Source organism: Centrocercus urophasianus, unplaced genomic scaffold (assembly GCF_019232065.1).
Source record: "Centrocercus urophasianus isolate 14NV4802_14NV808 unplaced genomic scaffold, USGS_Curo_1.0 seq_18, whole genome shotgun sequence".
In the NCBI taxonomy this organism is placed as follows: domain Eukaryota; kingdom Metazoa; phylum Chordata; class Aves; order Galliformes; family Phasianidae; genus Centrocercus; species Centrocercus urophasianus.
Window position 1 is genome coordinate 11,448,124 of NW_024884733.1, and position 12,734 is coordinate 11,460,857.

The 12,734-nt window shown below is 42.6% G+C and overlaps 1 protein-coding gene across 3 annotated transcripts; it reads left to right on the forward strand.

The window, feature by feature from the left end:
- Nucleotides 1-33: 33 nt before the first annotated feature.
- SASS6 (SAS-6 centriolar assembly protein) lies at nt 34-12,278 on the forward strand. Of its 3 annotated transcripts, XM_042819377.1 has the most exons (17): nt 34-138; nt 1,209-1,269; nt 2,952-3,031; nt 4,050-4,154; nt 4,968-5,139; nt 6,031-6,108; nt 6,712-6,831; nt 6,923-7,114; nt 7,312-7,506; nt 7,869-7,958; nt 8,034-8,213; nt 8,819-8,900; nt 9,073-9,182; nt 9,981-10,103; nt 10,383-10,474; nt 10,905-10,996; nt 11,084-12,278. In XM_042819377.1, exons 1-17 carry the CDS (start codon nt 71-73, stop codon nt 11,164-11,166), a joined length of 1,923 nt encoding a protein of 640 aa, XP_042675311.1. In that variant the 5' UTR covers nt 34-70; the 3' UTR covers nt 11,167-12,278. The 3 variants fall into 3 exon arrangements, with proteins under 3 accessions (XP_042675311.1, XP_042675313.1, XP_042675312.1); XM_042819379.1 differs by lacking the exon at nt 1,209-1,269 and having other exon boundaries at nt 51-138; nt 2,952-3,035; XM_042819378.1 differs by lacking the exon at nt 34-138 and having other exon boundaries at nt 1,206-1,269; nt 2,952-3,035.
- Nucleotides 12,279-12,734: the final 456 nt, after the last annotated feature.

Sequence of the window (12,734 nt, forward strand, 5' to 3'; positions counted from 1 at the left end):
CGCGCGCTGCCGGGCGCCATCTCGAAGGCCCCTCCTCTGCGGGAGCCGAGCGCCAAACTCAAAGCGCAAGATGGCGGCGGAGCTCCTGTTCAACCGCGAGGTGTGCGTGCAAGCGCGGGGCCAGGGCTGCGAGGAGAGGTGAGCGGCGGGCCAGGGGTAGCCGGGCGTCGTCTGCTCGCTGCGGGGAGGTTCTCGTGTCCCTTCTGGAGGAGTTCTCTTTTAGCTCCTCGCTCTCTGGCGTGTCCTAGCGATCGTGGGCCGCGGTCCTGCCGCGAGGCCGCCGATGGGGCCGATGAAGGGAAGGGCTCGTCAGGAGCGGGCCTGGAGGCGTTCCGCGGCGTCGGAGCGGCTCTTACGGACCTCTTAGAGCGGAGCGGCAGCGGGTTGGGGGCGGAGGAGTAACGGCCTGAGGGGCAGCGGGGACGCGTGGGTTGCGGCCCGAGCCCGGAGCCGTGGGCCTGCCGCCGGGCGGCGTTCAGCTCGTCACCAAGGCGCCGCCGTTACCCCACGGCCGCCCGCCTTCTGCCGGCGCCGCTCCCGCCGCCTCCGGGAGCGTTTCGGCGCCCGGTGCTGCCCGCAGCGCTCGGACAAGGACGGGCACGACACCCCGTAGTCGGATCTCTTCTGCGCACCGCGGGCGGTTGTTCGGGTCTCCTCAGGGAGCGGCAGCCCGAGCGCGGCCGGATGCGCGGGTTACTTTGCGTGAAATGTGTTGAAACGTAGAGAATTTCCCTGCCGTGAGTCTTAGCCGCGACACGCTGTGCGTGCGGGATCGGAGCGGCTCTGGCCTGAAGCGCTGAGCGGCTGAGGCGCCCGGTAGCGCGGTGAGCCCGGGCCGCTCTGCGGGAGCTGCGCGACGGCGAGGAATCGGGGCTTCAGCGGCCGTGCTGCGCTTCTGCGAGCGGCGGTAAACGTAGGCAGGATTTTGCAGAATTGCCGGTTTTGGAAAAAAGGTTCAAAGCTTCTGCACTGCTGCTTGAAGTTTATGGGTAACGAGCAACAAAGCTGCAAACAAAACTGAAAAGCCCTGAGCTGACTGAGGAGCTGTGCTGGTAACTCCCGGGCAGCTCAGGCAGTCCTCAGTTCTTGACGTTTCTGCCAAAATGGTTCTGTCTGAATGCCTCCCGATTCCTGCAGCCTAGCTGTGTACTCGTCTTTTGAAGACCGTTTCCTTGGTTTATTAACGAGTTGCACCTTTTTGTACGCAGGAGATTAAATGTTCGAGTGAATATTGAGCTGCTGTCAATTTCTAGCCCTGTTCATAAAAAGGTTTGTGGATTAGTTGTATTTGTGTTTTGCATTGTTTTATCTGTATTGCTTTATATGGTGGGACAGATAGGCAAAGGGAAAGCAGAATAAGATGTTGGTCTGTTTGTCATTTGAGTTCTGTTCTTCAGAAACTTTAAGATTAGAAGCACATGGGGACCTTTGGAGGAGCTTTAAGGGCACGTCTGGCCCTGGCTCTTATTTTGGGGTGTAGAGCACCAGCAATCCTTGCAGAGACCTCTCCTTGACTAATGAGAATGACAACTGCTGTGTGGGCGCAGCATCTTGTTTTGTATCCCTGTGTGTGCTGCTGTCCTTGAATGCTTGGAATTAGTCCAGTGGGGCAGGAAAGAAATAATAAGAAATAATAATTAACACAGTCTTAGGAAGTCAGCAATAAGATTACTCTTGAGGATTATAAAATCTGTTTTATGTCTGATTTGTCACTTCAACTGTATTTCTACCTATCAGGATGTTTACGAGCGGTCATTAGTTGATGGTAGAGTTAATGAAGAAAGGTTGGTGTGTGAGTGCAGCAATTTATTGTTATTTGTTAAAGCTTTTGCTAATTGCAGCAGTGGTAATGCTGTGAAGAAACTGTTCAGCTAAGAGCTCTGTGCTGTGTCTCAGCTTGTACGAGCGGGAGCCTTGACAGCCTCTTGCACACAGCAAGTCTAAGCAGATAATGCCCTGTGCTCGGATCAGTTCGTGGCACAGGAAGCCAAGCAGGGTTTTTATCCTTCCCAGCAGCCTGTCCAAGAGGTTGTGTGCCATCAGCAGTTCTAGCTGCTAGCTCACATGTAATTGCTGAGTTTGTTTTTAAAGCTCCAAGAGCTCTGTTATTGTTAGTAGTACCCGAATTACTGAAATGTATTTCTGTTGTGTGTGTGGGTGATGGTCACAGTGCAGCTCCGTTGGAGGAGCTGGTCAGTTTTCTGTTTGTTTGACTTTCTGTTGGGGCGTATTAAATTCTTCATGTAGGTTTGAGCACCTGGGAGGTACTGGTTGTACCTGGTGTTTTTTATGGCCCCGGCTTTGGAATGAAAGGCTAATGTTGACAGAGAAGGCAGCTCTTCCAAAATGCTGTGTAGATTTCCAGTGAACAGATGAGTTCGTTTTTAAAAGCTAAGCAGCATAATGCTGCAGTGTTCCCCGTGAGTGCGCCAGATTCTAGTCGTACCAATTTTGTTTGCTTTGCTAAGCTCTGTATTCAAATAGATGGGCTGCTCAGAAGGTGTTGTCTCTAATTGCTAGGAGCAGTGTGAGCTAACAAGCTGGCAGTTATGGGAGTGATTGTGTTTGTGATCAACTGCTCGCTCACAAATGGGATCTGTATACTTGTTAATGACAGGAGGAAAAACTGCAAATAATTTGCAAATAATTTTCTTTATGTAAAATAAGAAGACACGTAGGATTTTGAAATATTGCTGCTGAAAGTTGAATGATTTTTGCGTTATTTTTTGTGAGAAGCAGTTTTCTTGAGTTGTTGCTTTTTCCCCACAGTTTTATTTAAAATAGAGATCATGTTAAATGTTGATGCTTTCTCCTAAATTAGTTGTCACAATTCTTGTCTTACTTTTGGTTAAAAAGTAATAGTAAGCAGGCTGTGTGCAATACTGCTTTACAATATTTGAACAGACGGAGTGGTGTGTGGAGCTTGACATCGTATTTCGCTCTCTTTTCAGGATTTGGCTGTGAGACTGACTGATGATGCTGATCCTTTTTTCCTTTATAACCTTGTCATATCTGAGGAAGATTTTCAAAGGCAGGTGAAGTTGTAATGTTTGTGAGTGCTTAGAAATGGTCATAAAGAATGAAATAAAGCTTTCAGCATGTAAAGATTTGTCTTAGAATTTGATTTCTAGCATTTCTCACTTGTGGATTGCTGCCTGTATTTTGGCAGTGCTGCTCTCTCCTGCTTGTGGAACAGCACAGTGCAGGGCAGTGAGCGGCTCAGCGTGGTGCGGATGTGTCAGAACCGGACACGCAGTTCCCTGCGCGGCGCGGAGCCGCATCCCGTCTCGCTCCCTGCCTCTTCTGTCTACCCAGCTGCTGCTTAGAGATTGTTATGTTTGTGTGCTCTCTTAAGAACATATTCCAAGGGGAAAGTATGCTTGCATAAACACAGATGTACAGACTTGAGGCCTTGTCTTCTGGTTATTTCTTTTTTTTTTTTTTTTTTTTTTTTTTGCATTCTAGTTGGGCACCACATGCAGACGGTTGAGGTCCTTTTTCCTTTGTAAAAATAGCACACCATATATGCATGTGATCAGTGTGAGGCTCCAAGTAAAAGTTGTTTTTATAGACAGATGAGCAGGTTTAATCGTATCATTATTCAGTCGTTTCACAAGGTACGGCTTCTGCACGCACTCTGCAAGTCTTTGAGTTCATTGCATCTGTGGTGAAGGTGCGCAATTAAGCGGGCAAGTGGGCAGGTGGTGTCTGTAGCAGCTGAGCATCCCCTCGTCTGGGAAGCATTGTCCTTTGGTGCCCCGTGTGCCCCTGTGCTTAAGGAGGACGTGCAGCTGAAGGAACACTTGTTATAACTTTCCTCTGTGCAGCGCATTTGCAAGAATTCTTGAAGCTAAAAATATCTTGGATAATAATTAGCAGAGGATGGGATTGCACTTCTTCAGTGATCAGGATTGAAAATAACACGTCAGACATCTATGACATGATCAGAATTGGTTCAGTCTACTTGTGTAAACAAAATATTCTATTTTTAGGAAAGAAATTACATTTGGATTTATTGCTAATATTTTTTCCCCAATCCGTTTATATAGTTTAAAATCCCAGCAAGGTCTCTTGGTGGATTTCTCCGCTTTCCCACAGAAGTTTATAGATCTGCTTCAACAATGCATTCAAGAACAGAACAAAGATATCCCCAGGTGGGTAATAAGAGTACCACATTACTCTGTGCACGTGTTTTGAGTTTATCATATTTGTCAGTGGAACAGGGATATAATCTAACCTTTCCCTGAAGCATCAGTTGGTTGGGTGTTGCTGACAGAGCCTGAATGTTAAGAAGTCTCAGCAGTGGTGTTGCTGCCTGATGATCACCTCCTTAGCAGACTTGGAGCTAGCAGACGTGCAGGGACGCAGCACTGATGTGCTGGGAAGTGTTGGACAGTAATGGACAGGAGTACAAACAGATCGTCCTCTTTCGCAGGAGAGCAGAGTAAAAAGGCATTTTGACAAGAACTTTCTCTTGCTTTCATTTCAGTGTTCAGATATAAAAAGGGAGGGGGCGGACCTGAGGTGCACTCCTGTGTGTCGTGGGCTTTGTGTATGTGGTTTGGCGTGCGGGTGCTGAGGAAGTGCAGTGCAGCACACGTGGCTCCAGTAGTTAGGGCAGCTCCTGCAGTGCTGTGCAGTGTGAACTTCACTGGCTGATAGGATACCTGAAAGTGAGGGGCCTGTTTTCCTTTGGGAAAGGCCTGATCTGGTTTTGGAGAGAATCTAAGAGGGGCTTCTGAAAGTTTTCAGAAGTTCAATACTCTTTTTTTCATCTCTTGATAAAATATACAAGCATTCCAGTTGGTAATTATTTATAGGAATTAAATGTCTTAGTCCTTTTCAAAACAAACACAACAGCCTTTTATTGTATGTATAATAATGTATTTTATTTGAAAACAGCTTGTAGTATCTACAGCTTCAGTAACAAAAATGTTACATGTTGGGTTATTTTTGTTTTCCCCCAGGTTTTTGCTGCAGTTAGTTTCTTCAGCATCTGTTCTAGATCACACACCTGTCTCTTTAAATGTAGTGGAGACCAACCCTTTCAAACATCTTACCCACCTCTCACTAAAATTCCTACCAGGAAATGATGCAGAAATAAAGAAATTTTTAGCCAGCTGCTTGAAGTGCCTGAAGGTAAAGTGAAGATTGCCGTGGCTGCAACAAGGCCTTGATGCTATGTGTACATAGGAATGGTTTTTCATATTTTTTTCAGTCTTATTACTTCAAAAGTATGCACAGAACTGTGTAGTTCGGTTTGTTTTTTTAAACTCAGTTCATGTATGTCACTGCATGCGCTTATTTGGCTGCCTGTTGTAAAATTAAATTGTTCATTTCACTCTAGCAATGAAAATCTTACATATGCACTCAACCAAGTGCTGTAAGTTAAACTGGCAGAAAATCAGGTGTTTTACAGACACGTGTGCTGTTCAGCTGTTGAATGCTTCATCATCTTGTGCTGAGTGCCAGATCAACAGCAGAAGTGCCACCCTGTGAGCTTTCTGCCTCTTGTGAGTGTAGGAAATCGCGGGTGTGTGCGCGTCATTCTGAGGCTCCATGGACTTCAGAGGGCTACTGGCTGTGAGCAGCAACTCACAATGTTGGTGCAGTTGACAGCATGCTACGTCTGAACACAAAATCAGCAATCTCCTACTGTAACTGTTGTCTTTCATAGCCTGGTTCACTGCGCTGTGATGTTGATAGCCACCTAACAAGCCATCTTAACCAATTACGTTCTCAGTATTTCACTTATCTATTACTAATAGAACTGCTTTGTAAACAAGTCTTTATAAGATTCTGTTCCCTTATAGAGGCTTGATTGAAAGCATAATGCAGGATATTTTCCTTGCCTTTTTCTCTTGAATGTACATCTTATGGCTTATTCAGTACAAAGTTTGTTTCATAAGATGCTTTTTCCACAAATACTGTGTCTAAGCAGCTACATACCCACTGTGTGATGATAAAGTGGAAGCTGAGTACTGGTATTTTGGGAGCTAAGATTTAGTCTTGATATCGATTTTTACATAGGAAGACAAAATGACATTGGAAGAAAAGCTTAGGAAAACTGAAGAGGATTCTACCAGACAACTGAGCTACACTCAACAGGTAATGTGCATTTTAACTGCCTGTGTATTCCGTGAATGGGTGGAAATCCTCAGATTTGCAAAAACTGTGAAACAGTTATAACTAAATCAGAAGGCTTGCAGATTATGCTGCTCTGCTTTTTGATTTGTTTTTTCATAGTCAGCTCAGTGGTGGTTTCACATTTATGCTTTGAAAGGATGATGATAGCTGTGGGTCAGACTGCACAAGTACGAAGGTGGCTTTTTGACCAACATGACACAGGAAAAAGATTCCATTAAAACTCCTATCGTGGAGTTTTTTGTGTAATGGAATACTTACCTCATCTTTGCAGTTTCTGTGCAACTGGGGCTACTAGCTGGCTGAACTGGAAGGGAGAATTAGAAATTGAAGAGGAAAAGATGATTCTGATGACCTTGGGTTTTTTTTTGTCCCTCCCTACGAGAGCAGTTTGTTTAAAACTTCTACAAGATACAGTGCTAGGAACAGCAGCAGATTGTTTTATCGTTCCTAAGTTGGAAGAAAATAGAACTGGAAATGAAGGTTACTGTAATGAAAATGAAATGAAAGGCTGCATTCTTAAAATCTATGACACTTTTTCTAAAATTCTGAACGGTTGTTGAACAGAGCTTGTCAGAGAAGAGCCGAGAACTGGACAAACTGAAAAATGAATGGACATCTTACACTGCTGCTCTGACAAGCAAACACACACAAGAGCTGACAGCTGAGAAGGAAAGAGCTCTCCAGGTATGACAGTGGAAAAGAATTCACAGTATGCTGATGTGAGCAGTTTCTTAGCTTGATCTTCAGTTTCACTGAATGACCGTTCTCATTCTAGGCACAAACTCAGTGCCAACAACAGCACGAACAACAGAAAAAGGAATTGGAAAGTTTGCACCAGAGAAGTATTCAACAATTGCAGAATAGACTCTCGGAACTTGAGGTCATCAATAAAGATCTAACAGAAAGGAGATACAAAGGAGACTCTGCGGTCAGAGAACTGAAAGCAAAGCTCTCTGGAGTTGAAGATGTATGGCTTATTAATTTCCCTCACCAAGATGATGATTTTGAGAGCAGTGAGGCTGCCTGCCTCTGCTTGGAATAGAAAATATTGTGTGACTTTTTTCTACTTTATGCTAACTATAATTTATAGATATCTTTTTAGATCTGCTTTCGGCTTATTTTTTTTCCCTAAGAATGTTAACCAATTCCTTCCCAACATTCTAGGAATGTCAAAGAGCCAAGCAGGAGGTGGTGTCACTGCGTCGAGAGAACAGCACTCTGGATGCTGAATGTCATGAAAAGGAGAAACTCATTAACCAGCTACAGACCCGGGTTGCTGTTCTGGAGCAAGAGATCAAAGACAAAGATCAACTGGTTATTAGAACAAAAGAAGTGCTGGATGCAACACAAGAACAAAAGGTTCGAGTTTCAGAATCATTATTTCTAAAGCTCTGTAGAACCTTGTTAACTGAGGTCTCTCAAGGTTTCTGGATAACCAGACTACTGGTGCAGCAAGGAAGCTTGCAAATGTAGTTAAAGATGCTGAATTACGGCATCCAAAGTCTACTGGATTCAGTTTGATGAAGGCGGCTCCTGTTGCAATATTTTGTGGTACTGCTTGTAAAAGTGGGTGAATTGAGAGACCTCTATGTAATTTAACTAAAAATCATGGACTGATTGTAAAAGAGTTGCTGAGGTTCTATTTACAGTTCTAAGTGGTGTATGTTCCATAATCCATATGGAATATATATTGTTACAAAACATTTATAATTCTTTTGTAGGTGATACTGGAGGAGAATACAGACAAAAAACGAAGTCATATTGAAAAGCTTGAGACAACAATTAAGTCACTGTCAGCTGAACTTCTTAAGGTTTGTTGGAACTGCCATTCATTTGCTTTGTCTTGCACTTTCAGGAATTACTTTGAAAATACTCTTTTTTTGTAGGCTAATGAAATTATCAAGAAGTTGCAAGGAGATTTGAAAACCCTAATGAGTAAATTAAAATTGAAAAATACAGTAACAATTCAACAAGAGAAACTATTAGCAGAAAAAGAAGAGAGACTTCAGAAAGAACAGAGAGAACTGCAGGAGGCTGGACAATCTCTTCGAATGAAAGAGGAGGAGGTACTGCGATAGGTTAACCTGCATCCTGCACGTGTTACTGCATGTAGGGCAGTTGGTCGGTGTGTTTAAAACCCTTAAAATATTTGTTAACAGCAATGAGGTCTTAATTTTTTTTTTTTACATAAGAATTTACTCTTATGCACTTAATGTTTAAGTGCATAATCAACATTTCATTTTTTTCATGTTAAACTGACTTGCGAGAGAGATTCATCCACATGCAAGAAAATTAAAATCCTATTGTTGGGGGTACAAAGCAACGTATCTGATAGGCTTCAGAAGGTATATTCATGGGAAAAGTTTGTGATGGAGGCCAGAACAGTAACAGAGTGAATTTCTCCCCTGCTTAGGGCCCATTCCTTATTTAAAAATGGCAAAATGAAGGTCAGAAAGGTCTCTGGTTGCAGTCTTGTCCTAAGTCCAGCTAGAAACAGTTTATTTTAGAAGAGCTATCATACTGATTCTGCATAAGATTGAGTTCTAACTTCTTTAAGTAACTCTAGAACTTCTCTGATCCTTCACTTCTTATTTATACGATAATTTTTCTCAAGTTTTTAATGAGTACTACACTTATTGATGGTTTTATAATTAGCATGGTGATATTGCAGGTTTGCAAGTTACAAGAACAGCTGGAAACTACAATACAGAAACTGGAAGAAAGTAAGCAGTTATTGAAAACCAATGAAAACGGTATGTTGATAGTATTTTATCTGTGAAATGATATGATGATTAAGCTGCTACTGACAAGTAATGGAAGGCAACTTTCCTGAGATGTCTGCTTGCTTTGTTGTGAAGAGTCGCACTTCCCTCACACTGTTGCTTTTCTGTGAGGAAGGGCTTGACCTTTTTTCCATCTCTTCAGTAATCACGTGGCTAAACAAACAGCTGAATGAAGTTCAGATGGTGAAGAAGATGGAGACTCCCAGCAGCACGCACGGTGGCGCTAGGACTGCCCTGTCACCTCACAGCATGGTAAGATACGAGTGCGGATAACACTCCTCATTTCTTCAAATGCATGGCCTGGAAAAAGCCTTTTTTCTTTTAATCCGCTACTGGCAGTTTGTTTTGCTCTTATGACAGCAATGGTCCCTTGAGTGCTTGCGGAGGTGCTGGCCCTAGGGGTTATTTTTGAAGCTCTTACTTCTTAAAATTCATCTAGCAATGCTACAGCTAGCTTTGAGAATGTAAAGCGTGGGATGAAAACAAAACAAACCCTCAGTGTTTGTGTTGTGCATGCTTTGAAATCCATACAAAAATCATTAGTGAATTTTAGGTTTGGATTATTTTGGATTGGATTATTAGGGAGATTTACAAATGTGAAAATACAAAACTAAAAAAAAAACCACCTCAGACTATTTTTGTTAAGAACAAAGATAGCTTAATGCTTCCTGTACTGTTTTGTCCCTGTGTGTACGTCTGTCTGTTAGCAACTAATGAGTTTCTTAGTAATGGAAGGGTATATTCAAGCAAAGTCTGACTTACAGATACATGCCTTCTAATTGGTTAATATATTAAATATGACTTCTTTTAGCATAAGCTAAAATAGCAGCATAAGTTAAAATAGTAAATATATTACAAGCTTTAAAAAGCTACCGTTTTCCTTAAGAATAGACTCTTGGAAAAGGTTTGTTTTCCCTCTCATTAGAAAGACTAACCTGGTTTAAGTGTTAACTTTGCAGATGTGGCTACTGTTCAGCAAATGCATTCCAGTCATTGTTCTCCTTTACAGATGTATTCTACTTCTCTTACTAATGCATTCTTTCTCCACAGCTTGACCGACCTTCCTTTCCCAGCTCAGGAATCACTCATCCCATTTCTCCCTTCTACGCCTTCCAGAAGCTGGCAGAACCAGCGCGTAACAAAAACACCAGCCCCCACTGCCCAGTCCCAAAGGTAGGCATTTGGGCTTCTCTGACTGAGAATGTCACAGCTTAAAAGCATCAAAGCTGCTGCTTCTGAATTGTTCTCAGAATGCATTAATACTTACTGTATATCCCAGCCCTGCTTAATAGGGGACAGTATGATTACTAGTCAGCATGCTTTTCTGTCCTTCAGTGCTGTTCAAGGTAAGGAGAACTGAATCCTCAGAAAGCCTTCTCTGAATACCAGCTGCTGCTGCACCATCGTGTCTGGAGTAGCTCTATGTAACCTGCAATTCCTTTGTTTCTGCAGATTCAATTTAACTCACAGGTCTCAAAAATAGATCAGCATTCAGATGTTCAGGCAGTGACTGCAGCAACTGGCCATCCAGCAAATAAGGAAAAGTAAGTATCATCCATTACATTTCTGGCTGCTTTTTCCCTCTTTTATAGTGCCCTTTGTCTTGTGTGGGTATCTGGAATTGTAAAAACACTTCCAATACCAAGCTCTTTCTTTGAGCTGCTTTTTGTCACTCCCATGTTTATGAATTCGAGCTGTAGTCAACTTACTGCTCACTAAGCTTGGTTCATACACAACAAACGAAGACTTGCTTTACAGGAGGAGGTCCTGCATCAGTCTGTCCCTTCTGGTGACAAGCCTGTGGCTACCAGCTGATAGTCAGACCACTGGCTGCAGATGGTTCTCATTTGCTCAGTCATAGTTAACAGCTGAATGATAAAGTTCATAAAAACTCTAGTTCTACTTCAGTTTTTTGTTGAATGAGCCTCTGTCCACCATTGCTGCTCATTTGCTGTTAACTACGTTTTATTTCAGTGGCAATAACTTGGGGCTGGAAGCCAAGTATTTCAAGAAAAAAGAAGACAGCATTCCTTTACGAGGGCTTAGTCAAAACACACTTAACTCAGGTATGTTTGGAAATAGTTAAACAAGACCTTATTTGAGATACTGTTGTTACCCTTTATGAACACTGTCGTGTTTCTGCTCTTCTACAGAGTACTTGAAACCCTACTTACCCAAAGTCCAGCCATCGCCACCTGCCGCAGTGACAACAGCCTCAGCTTATTTTCCAGGATAGTAGCCAGGGATATTAAGAATTGTCTTTTAACTGTTTGGGGGATATGAAGATGTCCTACACTGACATTAGTAAAGGTATCAGGGTGAACTGACAGTTTTATCTGAATCCATTTTCTTTGAGAAAGACACCTTATTTGGATGCCTTTTCAGCTGATTCAGAAAAGACAGAGCTTTAAGCAGCCTCAACCTTAATGGTAACACCACTGCACTTCAGTCACTGAATTAAGTGCTGGACTTTTTCCTGGCCTGTAGTCTTCCAGAAAACCCAAGTAAATGGCACTGGCTTTTTTTGCTATAGTATTTAACAAGTGTGACTCTAACCAAGTGTATTCTCTGGTATTCTCTGATAGGAAACATGATTCCTTATAAGCTTTCCTCTAGGTCTTTCATAGAAATGATGTTGCAGGTAGTTTTCCAGCACTTTCTGGGCTATGTTTATTTTAATAACAGCCAAGCTTGTGAGTTAGCACAACCCCTTCTTCTCTAGCAGATTTAATTTTGAAATTTGCTAATTTGAATAGCATATAAATTTATAAATACTGCAATGGAAGATCCTAAATGATTTATACCTTCAGTGAAAACAAAGGTTTAAGGATCTCAGCCTGGGTTGCCCTAAATTCTTACCCACCTGCCACTATTACACTTCTAACAACCAAGCATTAAATACTGTAAGCCAATGTATCTGAACAGATGAACTAAAGCTGTCTTGTATTTACTGATCCTACTTCACAAACGTAATACTGCACAGAAATCTACTTAAAATATCCTGACATTCAAATTGCAATGGACTAAACCTATTCAGCACATTCTACTATCCAGGTTCAAATGCGAGAATCGTGTAACTATATTTCATTTTTAAATATGGCAGGCAAGTACTTGGAACACCCAAAATACACTTTTATTGCAGAGCCTGTCTACATACTTCTGTTTTTAAAGATACTTCATACCTTCGATATTTAACTGCAGCTGAGGACTGTATATTTAAGTGGTTTGTTTTGCAGTGCAAAATGTGTATATTTGTTTACAATCAGCACCGCGTTTACTTGCATCCATTTGTTTTGAAATGTACAAGCTTCTCTAGAAATATTAAACGCTTATCAAAAACTCTTAAAACATTACTTTTCAGAGTACTGAGTTACCATTTGCAGTACTGGGACATGCCAAGGTGAGGTGACGCTTTACTCACCTTTCTGTGGACTTTGCTCCCCACGCACTGCTGCAGTACCGGCCCAGTGCTGCGCTGCACGCAGGGTCCCCGTTTGGCAGCCACCCATTTCTGAGGTGTTGTGTGCTCACACTGCTTGTTCTAGGTCAGCGTTAGTGGGTATAACAAGACTTCAAAGGATGTGAAAAGGTGAACAGATTTCAGAACAGGAAAGGCAGAACTGCAGTGCACTGAATGTGGACTGCCTCCATAAGCACTCATATTGATGTAGATCATATCCATGAGAGTGCTGAGGAACTGAGGGCTGCAGCCAGTTGGTGCTGCTAACCAGAACAGGAAATAGCCTTAGCTAACAAATAGAAACGCTCCAGGCTTTTCTCAGACCTACTGAATAACAAATATGC

Excerpts from the sequence above, each read along its gene's own strand:
- SASS6 (XM_042819377.1), top strand. The coding sequence starts at position 71 with ATGGCGGCGGAGCTCCTGTTCAACCGCGAGGTGTGCGTGCAAGCGCGG. Across the intron at positions 3,032-4,049 it reads TCTGAGGAAGATTTTCAAAG|TTTAAAATCCCAGCAAGGTC; the intron begins GCAGGTGAAGTT and ends CCGTTTATATAG. Across the intron at positions 10,104-10,382 it reads CCCACTGCCCAGTCCCAAAG|ATTCAATTTAACTCACAGGT; the intron begins GTAGGCATTTGG and ends TTGTTTCTGCAG.